We start from the raw sequence: 11,463 nt of genomic DNA on the forward strand, positions 1-11,463 counted from the left end.
TCGTCTACTAATCTCTTGTGATTAGAGCTAAGCAGCAGCCATAAGATTTGTCAGCAGAAAAGTTATATAAGAAGTAGAAAAGCAAGGACAAATAGAACAATGGTCTGTGTATTAACACTTGGCTAGAATAACTCCCTAAGCTACAGAAAAGTATATCTAGCAAGATATGAGGAAGTTCTAAGCTTAATAATGGAGCTCTGTGCATTGTGTTTTAAGGCTTACAAGCAGGTATTGTATTTGAAATAAGCAAGCAGTGTTGTAATCAAAGGTACGTGTGCTTATAGTGGTTGGATAGAACTACTGTCAATATGCTTTTGCTTTGTGTGATTGGTCAAAGAACTTTTCAAGAAAGTTGCACCATTGCTGAAGATTGCAATGCAAGATGTTTTCAATTACCGTCTGTATGGCAGATTATCTTTTGTCAAGTGGGCAGTTTGCCTTATCTGAGTGACCACATTCACACCTCCCTCAGGAGGGGACATCTGCTGATAGCAGACTATTGAATGTCACTATGTGACTGATAAGAACTATAACACCCCAGCAAAAAATTAACCTTTGGGGGAAAATTGAAGATATATATCCCAAACTCAGTAAGGAGTCCGCTGAGCCAAAAGGCTGAGAAATGGGTCACTGATTCCCAAGAGCTAAAGTATGAAGCCATATTAATAGATAATGGTTTAGAGCTAATCATGAGTAACCAACTCAACACTGCCCAGTTTTTGTATGGAGAACCTGATGAGGAACTAATATATAATTACCTAGAGGTTATAAAATATCAAACCAAAATAAGAGAGGACCCAACAGACCAACCACTCCAAGAGGAAAACGATTGTACATCGATGGATCTTCCCGGGTAATAAAGGGGCACAGGGTATTGGGGTACGCTATAGGGGATAGGTTGGCACAGAAGGGTTGGTAGCCATAGAAAAGAGAAAGTTACCTTCCAACTGGTCAGCCCGGGCATGTGAGTTGTATGCCCTAAAATGAGCTCTGGAAATATTAGCACAGAAAAGGGGAACAATATATACAGGACTCAAAATGCGCTTTTGGAGTAGTGCATACCATTGGAAAAATTTGGGAAGAGAGGGGGCTATTCAATTCAAAGGGAAAGGGACTGATTCACAAAAAATTTGTCTTAGAAGAGTTAGAAACCTTAAAATTACCAGAGGAAGTAGCAGTGATGTATGTTGAAGGACATCAAAAAGGGGAACAAGGGAACAATTTAGCCCATGTGGAAGCTTAAAATGCAACTGAATCAGAGACAGAAAAACTAATAATAGTATTAACACCCATGAGAGAAATGCAAAAAGTCCCTGTATTCAGTGGGACAGAAGAGGAAGAACTACTTAAAATAGGAGCTAAGAAAGGTAACGAAGGGAAGTGGAGATTAGCAGATGGGAGGCAAATGTTAAATAAATCCCGTGCCAAGAAAATGTAAAAGGCATACATGGAACAACACACTGGGGTAGACAAGCACTAAGTGATCAATTTCTGAGGGACTGGGGATGCATAGGAATTTTCAGAATAGCTAAGCAAGTAATTGAACAGTGTGTGATATGTCAACAAGTGAATAAGAAAGTCATGAGGAAAACACACAGAGGAGGGTGAGAACTAGCCTTAAGGCCCTTCCAAAACATCCAAGTAGACTTTACTGAGCTTCCCCAGGTACAACAGCGGAAGATTTTGCCAGTGATAGTAGATCACGTGATTCACTGGGTAGAGGTAGTACCCACTGTGAAAGCCAGTGCCAATGTTGTGAATAAAACAATTCTAGAATCAGTCATTCCCTGATATGGGATGGCAAACAAGATTGATTCAGACTGGGGAACTCATTTCACATTAAAGATATTGCAGAAAGTTGTTAAGGCCCTGGGAGTAAAATGGGAATTACACACTCCATAGCATCCATAGAGTTCTGGTGAGATTGAGAGAATAAATCAAACTCTTAAAAGAGATCTAATTAGGCTAATGATTGAAACCCAAATGTCATAGATAAAATGTCTCTCTTTGGCCTTATTAAGAATTAGAACCACACCGCAGTCAGATCTGGGGCTGTCACCCTATGAAATGATGTTTGGGTTACCCTTCCTGACCTCACCTCCGAAGGCTGCCACCTATGAGGAAGGGGAAGCCAATGCCAAGAAACAAGTGATGTCTATAGCACAAACCTTAGAAGGGCTAAGACATAAAGGGGCAATTCCTCAAACTACCACACTGGATTTCAGAATCCATATTGTAATAAGTAATAATACATTTGTTCATTAATAGCTAGATAATTTAAATTATAAAACAATAGCTAAATAGATCTTGTTTAGCAGGATACCTATGCAGCCACGTGTGGGAAAACTTTTAAGGAATTGCCTGGGCTACAAACCGCCCCTCTTGTAACTAGATACAGCTACATCTGGTAACAATTACTAACCTCGCTAGAATTGCTTGGTCCGCAAAATTCCACCCCATAGATATAGGAGACTTTCTGAAACACATATGGTAACAATTATTAACCTTGCAAGAATGCTTAGCTTGTAGAATTTAGACTTATAGATATGCCTTATAAGGAAAGCGGAAAAAAGAGGAAGACTTGGGGCCTTCATCCCATGACCACCAGAAGGCAGAAAAAAGACCCCTAGCAACCGAAGGAGCAAGCGCAGAAGACGGACCACGTCATCCAGGAATCTGGAGAAAAAGGACAATAAAAAGTGAACTTTAAAGGGGGAAAGGCGCGCGCCTAAGAGGAGCAGAGACTCCTGGCCGCCCAGCGCTGAATCTTGCTTATTGTTGCTTGCATAATAATAAAGATAATTGTACGGTTCTTAAATTTGGTCGATTCGTTTATCACAATATTATTAATCCTAGGAATTGGGTGATTAAGTAATGGAGAGATCAGCCTCTTAACTCCTCGGGGGGAAGGTCCTTTTCAGGTACTGCTTACCACTGAATCGGCCGTGCGAACTGCAGAGCGGGGAAGGACTCCTGGCAACAGAGTCAAAGGCCCAGTAGAAGAGCCCAAAGAGTGGATTGTAACATCCAGCCCAGGTGAAACAAGATTGACTCTCAAGCAGAGACTGAAAGACAACCAGAAAAACACCCAGATGCCCAAAATGTAGAGTCAAGCTTCCACCAACCAGCTTGAGAACTCTTCCTGTTTTCATGGGTGAGAAATACCAGCATCTGTTGAGGAGAAGTACACAAGGGACTGTAAAAGGCAATGGGACAGCTTCTTCAAGAAAATAAGACAAAAAAAGGGAAGCAAGACTGGGTTGGCTCCTCTGTTTGCTACCAAGAAGGCTCCATTGTCCTGCTGTGGGTAGCAACCCCATAGGCATGGTAAGGCAGGGACAAAAGGCCATACCAGACCTCTATAATTCCTCAGTTGTCTTTTAATTCAACAGGGACTGGAGGGCAGGACCGAGTTGGCCTCTGTACTCACCCCTAAGATACACTGACTGTGGGTAGCAGCCACATAGGCACGGTAGATGGGAGTCAAAGCCATACTGGACCTCTGTGATGCCCTTTTGTCCATTCCAAATAAGTGTGTCTATGGAAAACCTGAGGGTTTTTTTCCATGTTCCCAGTGTCCTTGCCCACATCAACAGATGCTGGTGTGACTCATTCAAGAGAAAGTTTTTACTTAATTGTTAAAACAAAATTATTTAAAGAAAAAGAAAAGGGGGGAATGTTATAGATGAGTAATCCTGCTGTTGAGTCTCACAATTAAGGGGTGAATATTAAATATATGTTAAGAGAAGTTTTGTAGATGTATAGTTATCCTTCCCCTGCCCCTTGCATTGTTATCACAGGATGGCCTCAGTAGTTGGGGCATTTGGGAGGGTCGGCTTGTTACTATGGCAGCACCTGACCTCCAATCAAGGTGTAAGACAGTGATCTCCACCACTTCACTGACAGTGAAGAGGGAGTCGATTGACAAGACTTTAGAAGGGGCTAGAGGTATAAAAGACAGAACATCCATTTTGTAGATGAGCACACAGCAAATGAATCCTTTGCTCCTTGTGTTGTATTCTATTCTTTATTCAGTCTTCTGTTCTATTTTGAAAAGGCCTTAATAAACCTTTTAAATTTTTGAAAGTAAAAATCATTTCTGTATGGGGTTCGGGAATGTGAGGAAAGGTTGTCCACACTGGGTCAGCTCTCAAGGTACAACTTCTGTGACCTGACCAGACATCCTTAGGAGAGACCCTGGATCAATATCAATCACTGAATGCTGCAAGCAGCTGTTCTCTAAAGAGAACAGCAATAAAAGATACTATTTAAGACAGGAATACATATATCTTAGAAGCTCTTTGAAATATTTCTCCATAACTGTAAAAGGAAATCTTCCTCAAGAACTGCTCCAGACAAGAGGGAAATCAAGGCAGAGCTATGGTTTGTCAGGACTTGCTTGAGCCCCGTGGTGCATTTGGACTAAACCCTGGAACCTCATGACCTGAGAGGAGATTGCACAAACTTTTCCAGGAGCCAAAGTCAGAAGAAAACCCCAAAGTGTTACAAAGCACCAGTGGGTCTCACTGAGGTCCATCCGCAACACAGGCTCCTCATGGACTCCTTGGAGGAGAGAATTGGAGGCCAGGATGGCACATAAAACCTCTCGGACAATAGGAGTGTAGAAAGGAAAATCCAAACTACCTTAAAAATCTTGAGTATCTCAAGGCATTAATGAGCCCCACTAAGTGTCAGTACAAAGCTCTCAAGGGACTCGTTAAAAGCAGATAGTTGAGGCCATGATTGCACAAATCTCACACACAGTCTGTATCAAAAGGGAAACACCAAGAACCTTAAAATAACTGAAGTACCTTGAAGCAATAATGAGCCCCACTGAGTGTTGTTACTGACAAAGCCTCTCCGGGGAATAATTACAGCAGATAATTGGAGGCCATGATTGCACAGATCTCTCAAAGACTCCACAAGGCCAAAGCCAAACCCAAAGTCCTTTGAAAAACCTGCAGTCCCTGGGAGCATTAAGGAGCCCCAGGGCCATTGTTGAGCAAGGCTTCCCAGGGACTCCTTCCAGCAGATCCTTGAGGCCACTGGGATGTGGGCTAGGGGGGGATGCTGAGGGCAGGACAAGGGGCTGACAGTGCCCAGCCTGGCTGGGGCTGTGCCAGGAGGCCCCAGGGCCTCAGGACAAGGTGTCTCCTCACAGCCCTTGGTGGCACAGACCCTGCTGCTGTGGCCCAGGGCACCAAGACTTGGCTTCTCTTTGTCCCCACCTGTCATCAGTGCCTCCAGTTCTCTGCTCTGCCTGGGACCTGGGGACACTTTCTCCTTTGCGTTCCTCAGTGGGACCCATTAAAAGTCCAAGAAACTTTGGAGTTGGATTCTGACTTGGAGTTCTGGAGAGGTTTCTTCAGCTCCCTCTCAGGGACTGATGTTCAGGGCCTAAGCACAAAGCCCCAGAGGCTCATTAAAGTCCTTGTGCTGTGTCTGTGCTGCTGAGCTGGGCTGGGCTCCTGGCACAGAGGCAGCTCCTGGTAAGCAAGAAGAGCTTCAAAAGCACATTTCTCTTGATGAGCAGCACATCTGCCAGCCCAGCAGGGCTGGGGCACTGCCTGCAGCCACCCTGGGTACAGCACAGAGGCACAGAGAGCTTCAATCAGTCAGGGCTGGGAAGGGGCTGAGAAGTGCCTGGAGCAGAATCACTGCCAGCCCTTGGCACAGGAACCTCCGGCTGCGGGACAATGCAGCTGCAGCTCCTGGAGTGATCTCCTCAAGCTGGAACATCCCAGTGCCTACAGACCCTGTGAGTACATTCTCTGATTGTCTCTTGTGCAGAGCAGCCAGGGGTGCCCAGGGCTGTCCTGCAGAGCAGGGTCCTGCAGCCCAGGGCGCTGTGCTGGGGCAGGGACTCTGCTGCTGCCAGGGAACGCTCTCAGCCAGACCTGGCAGCTGCTCCGAGCACTGGGGGACAAGATCTAGGTGAGAGGAGAGAGCTGGTCAGGCTTGGAAGTGTTCTCCTTGTGTGGTGAGGATGCTGCATTGGTCAGGACTACTTCCAGCGTGACATTTAACTGCAGCACATTTCCGAGTAGATTATACAGGGAGCACAGGAAGGCAGGGGCTGCATAAAAGGGGATATCCTGCTTTTTTAATCCACTGCTTTGGGTTGGAAATTGCACATAGATATTAATCTTTCAGTTCAGGTTGAGAAAAATTAAAAAATTCTCTCAGATCTGAATAAAGCAGGCAGCAACAGCAATCACCACAGGACCCCTTAGAGGCTGCATCAGTGTTATTTTTCCAGCCTCCTTGGGGTTACTCTGACATTGCCATCAGAGCCTGCAGAGCCAGAGCTGCCCCTGGGCAGTGCCTGAGCTGGGAGGGGTCTGCAGGGCAGAGCTGAGCCCCCAGGACTGGGCTGGGCTCTGGCAGCACTGGCAGGGCCCGGCCCTGAGCACAGGGAAGCAGCTGCTGGCAGGGAGAGCCTTTGGCAGGTAGTGGGGGGAAAGTGCCCCCAAGATGTGCTGGGATATTTAAAGTCCTCTCCAAGCCCAGATACCCCATCATTTCTTTTTTTGCAGATCACCATGTAAAGACAGCACAAATGTCCAACAGCAGCTCCATCAGCTACTTCCTCCTGCTGGCATTGGCAGACAGGCGGCAGCTGCAGCTCCTGCACTTCTGCCTCTTGCTGGGCATCTCCCTGGCTGCCCTCCTGGGCAACGGCCTCATCATCAGCACCATAGCCTGCAGCCACCACCTGCACACGCCCATGTTCTTCTTCCTGCTCAACCTGGCCCTCACTGACCTGGGCTCCATCTGCACCACTGTCCCCAAAGCCATGCACAATTCCCTCTGGGACACCAGGAACATCTCCTACACAGGATGTGCTTCACAGCTATTTTTACTAATCTTCTTTCTTGCAACAGAGTTTTCACTCCTGACCATCATGTGCTACGACCGCTACGTGTCCATCTGCAAACCCCTGCACTACGGGACCCTCCTGGGCAGCAGAGCTTGTGCCCACATGGCAGCAGTTGCCTGGGCCAGTGGCTTTCTCAATGCTCTGCTGCACACGGCCAATACATTTTCCCTGCCCCTGTGCCACGGCAATGCCCTGGGCCAGTTCTTCTGTGAAATCCCACAGATCCTGAAACTCTCCTGCTCCAAATCCTATCTCAGGGAACTTGGACTTCTTGTGGTTACTAGCAGTTTATCATTTGGTTGTTTTGTGTTCATTGTTTTCTCCTATGTGCGGATCTTCAGGGCTGTGCTGAGGATCCCCTCTGAGCAGGGACAGCACAAAGCCTTTTCCACCTGCCTCCCTCACCTGGCCGTGGTCTCCCTGTTCATCAGCACTGCAGCATTTGCCTACCTGAAGCCCCCCTTTATCTCCTCCCCATCCCTGGATCTGGCCCTGACAGTTCTGTACTCAGTGGTGCCTCCAGCCCTGAATCCCCTCATCTACAGCCTGAGGAACCAGGAGCTCAAGGCTGCAGTGTGGAGACTGATGACTGGATGATTTCAGAAACAATAAACTGCTTGCCAATTTCAGCAAATCACTTCTAACAAAGTCATATTTGATACTTTCTGTTGGTTTGCTTGTGGAGTATTTTTTTTCCTTGCTGTAGTTTTTAATATTTTCCACAAATATATGTCATTGTTTGTACTATTATTCGTTGTGTTTCTCTCCACCTTCCATGTGGCCACACACTGTGTCAATGAGGGGCTAGGTTTTTGATGACTTTAAATGAACTAAAGAATGTCCTCGCAAACACTTCTGCAGAGAAGCCCTTTTGTTGCCTTCTCTGGAGCTGCAGCAGCAATGTCTGTGTGCAGAGCTGGGGGCAGATCAGTGCTGGCCCAGCAGCTGTGCCCAGCAGCAGCAGCACTTGGTGTTGCCAGTGCTGCTGCCATGGCCCTGTCCCGCTGCCCTGGTGGCCCTGGTGTTGCTGCAGGGCCTGAGTGCTCTCAGGGCCGGGCACAGCCCTGGGGGTGGCAGTGCCGGGGCTGCAGCAGGGACAGGCCATGGGCACTGCTGGGGCAGCGCTGATGCCTCAGCCCAGGGGCTGTGGGCTCCAGGCTCCTTGCCCAGGCTCTCTCAAGAACACACCCAGGCCAATGCTCAGCACAGAAACCCCCGTGAGCAGCCCCAGGCTGGCTGTGGGTGGGCTGGGGGCAAACAGCAGGGCTGGGGCTCTGCAAGGGCCCTGGGACAGACGGGAAGGAGCAGCAGAGCAGGGGCTGATCCATTCCCAGTGCGCTGCACAGCCCAGGGCATTGTCCCAGAGCGTCCTCATGGAGCTGCCAACAACATCCCCCCTCTGCAGCCCTGGCCTCTCCCCAGCTCACACAGGTGCCCCATCCTTGCAGGCACAGACACAGCAGCACTGGCTCAGCAGCCCCTGTTTGCATTGCACAGAGCAGGGGGAGCACCCCCATGCTGTTGTTGTGGGGACATGAACCTGAGGGAGCACAAATGCCATCAGCCCTGGGGCCAGCAAGGGCTGGGGGATGGCAGGGAAACCACCCAGGTTTGTCCTGGCCTCTGCACTCAGCCAGAAAGTTTGTTCCCATCAGCTGGGAGTGCCCTGTGAGTGCCATCCTGTGGGTGCCCTGTGATGGCACTCAAGGTGATCTGTTCCATAACCTTGCTGGGCACCCAGGTCAGGCTGACAGGCCTGGAGCTCCCCAGATCCTCCTTCCAGCCCTTCTTGGGGATGGGCTCACACTGGCACCTCCAGTCCTCTGCGAGCTCCCTGCTGAGCCAGCACTGATGGTAAATGATGGAGCACAGCCTGGGGAGCTCATCTACAGCTCCCTCATTGCCATAGGATGGATCCTGTCTGATCCCATTCACCTGTGAGCATCTGAGTGGCTCAGCAGGTCACCCACTGCTTCCTCCTGGATTCCAGGGGCTGTTCTGCTCCCTGTGCCCATCTACCAGCTCAGGAGAGCACTTGTCCTGAGGATATCCTCTCCTAATATTGAAAATTGAAACAAACTAGGGGTAAAGTAGCTCAGCCTTTTCCTTATCTTTTGTTACTATATTCTCCACTGCATCCAATAAAGAGTAGACGTTCTCCTACTCCTCCTCCTTTTTGCTATTATTTTTTTTATAAAAACATTTTTATTCTTTTTGCAGAACCCTCCAGGTTAAGTTTTAATAGAGTTTTCAACTCTCAGCTTTACTTTCTGCATGACCCAGCAACATCCTTAAAGACTTCCTGAGTTCCTGGTCCTTTTTCCACCCCTGAGTCTACAGAAAAGCTCCATGCCCAGCCAGGCCAGTCATTTTCCTCACTAGCTCATCTTTTGCCACACTGGGACAGGCTGCTTCTTCCCCCTTATGATTACTTTCTTGAAATGTGTCCGTCCTTCCAGGACCCCTTTGTTTTTAAGGGCTGTTTCCCTTAAAGCAATCAGTACCTGATTAGGTATTCCCCAAATCTGCAGCCTAACCAGGCCAAAGTCTGCCCTTCCTATTTCCAGGGCAGAAGTTTTGTTGCTGCCCCTCCCTCTTTCACAGAACATTGAACACTTCATTATTTCATGGTCACTGTGTCCCAGGCAGCCTCTGAGCCCCACATCTGCCACCAGCCCTTCTCTGTTTGTGAACAGCAGCAGACAGAATTTTCCTTGGCAGTGGGAGTGTTACCAAAACTTTAGTAAAACAGAAAATTCCTTAACCCCAATGTAGCATTAGGAAGCAGCATTCTTTATTCAGCTGGATGCACGGGGGAGAGCTCCTCCCAAAGCTGTGCATGCTGAGTACAGGAAAGTTTCTGTTTATATTCTGTATTTTGCATACATATTCATTGATTGTCCTGGACTAAAAATACATATGATAATAATTTCTCCAAAATCATTAATATATTTCCCCTCCCCTTTACCCATGCATTCTCCTGTCCTGGGGGTCTCCCTGGTGCTCGTGGACCCCAATGTTCCCGTGGGCCTGGCTGAGCTGGCAGGACACTGAGGCTGCTGAACTTCCAGTTCCCCTTCTCACACAATGGGCACTGTGTGGTTTCCACAGGCCTGGGGTTGTGGAGAACAAGCTCCGGGTGTGAGCTCACCTGGTGAAGACAATTTATCATCTGGTACCATGTGGTCACAGAGTGGGCTATGACATCACAGAGTGGGTTTGGTGAGGTCATTGAGCAGCCATGGCATCATAGTCTGCCTCTGTGGCATCAGAGATCCAGCTGTGACATCACAGGGCAGAGGTCTGACATCACAGTGCAGACTATGGCATCACAGATGTTGGTGAATTTTGCTCAGACATGGCTTGAAGGAAAAAAAGGCCATGAAAAAATACAGCTGATGGAAAAGTAAAAGGCAGCTGTAAGCAGCAAATTCTCAAGCCTGATCCTGTAAATAACAAAATTCCCAGGCACGTTTCTGTAAACACAGTGTTCTCAGGTTTTTTTTTTTTTTAATAACAAGTAAATACCTTGTATTTGGATGGTTATGGGAAAGCAAAGTGACAACCATGGAGGCCTTGAGAACCGTTCATAACAGGATGAGAAAAACAAGTCTTGGTCTCAGTAACAAACCACAGGTATTGAAAGCAAAAGGAGGGGTTGCTGTGTGATCTGTAGCCAATGATGAGCTCAGGTTTTGCAATATGTATGAACTTAATTAACACGGTTATAAAATGTACATGTTGGATCAATAAATCGGAGTTCAATGCTGATCAGAGGATGGGTTGTCTCCCTTCGCTTCTACACACAGACTCTGGTGTGACATTATAGATCAGCTGTGTGACATTGGAGAATGGGCTGTGACATCCCAGAGGGGCTGTGTGACATCCCAGCAGGGCTGTGTCAGGTCACTGGGTTCGTCACTCTGCCCCAGCTCCCCCTCACAGTTTCTCCCAACAACTCCAATGCTGTCCATGCCCAGCAGGGTCCCTGTCCCCCGGGATCCCCCCGGCCCACCTGGAGCCACAGCCTCCACCAAAGGATGTTCCACAGGATCCACCCCAGAGCGTGACAGGGGACAAGGGGCCAGGGCTGTGTGACCAGGACAGCAAGGACTGGGATTATCCAGGTCACTGTGGCCTGGGTTGGGTTGCCCAGGGCAGGAAAGATGTCTGGCAGCTGGAGCAGGGTCTGGGAAGGGCCCCAAGGTGGGGCTGGAGCCCCTGGGCTGTGAGCAGAGGCTGAGGGAGCTGGGCTGGTCCAGCCTGGAGCAGGGAAGGCTGAGGGGCTTCTTATGCCAGTCTGGCAGTGCCAGCCAGGAGGGGATGGAGAACACAGAGCCAGGCTCTTCATAGGGGGCTGGGGGGAGACAAAAGCCAATGGGTGGAAGGGGAAAGAGGGGAGATCAGCCAGGGCATGAGCAGATGAAATGAGTCAGGCTGCTTTCAGCATTTTCTCAACACCAAGAGCAGCCTGACCTCCCTTCTCCATCCACCACTGATAGATTTGAAAATCAGGAATTGTTTCAGCTGTTCTGTCCTCAGTCCAGGACAAGAATCCTGATACAAGAACTTAATTGTGTTTA

General features: G+C 48.4%; 1 protein-coding gene across 1 annotated transcript; it reads left to right on the forward strand.

The window, feature by feature from the left end:
* Positions 1-6,559: 6,559 nt before the first annotated feature.
* Positions 6,560-7,477, forward strand: LOC141726610 (olfactory receptor 14J1-like). The gene has a single exon (XM_074531562.1). It carries the CDS (start codon positions 6,560-6,562, stop codon positions 7,475-7,477), a length of 918 nt encoding a protein of 305 aa, XP_074387663.1.
* Positions 7,478-11,463: the final 3,986 nt, after the last annotated feature.

Source organism: Zonotrichia albicollis, chromosome 36 (genome assembly GCF_047830755.1).
Source record: "Zonotrichia albicollis isolate bZonAlb1 chromosome 36, bZonAlb1.hap1, whole genome shotgun sequence".
NCBI lineage: Eukaryota > Metazoa > Chordata > Aves > Passeriformes > Passerellidae > Zonotrichia > Zonotrichia albicollis.

Coding starts and splice junctions, on each gene's coding strand:
- LOC141726610 (XM_074531562.1), top strand. CDS start 6,560: ATGTCCAACAGCAGCTCCATCAGCTACTTCCTCCTGCTGGCATTGGCA.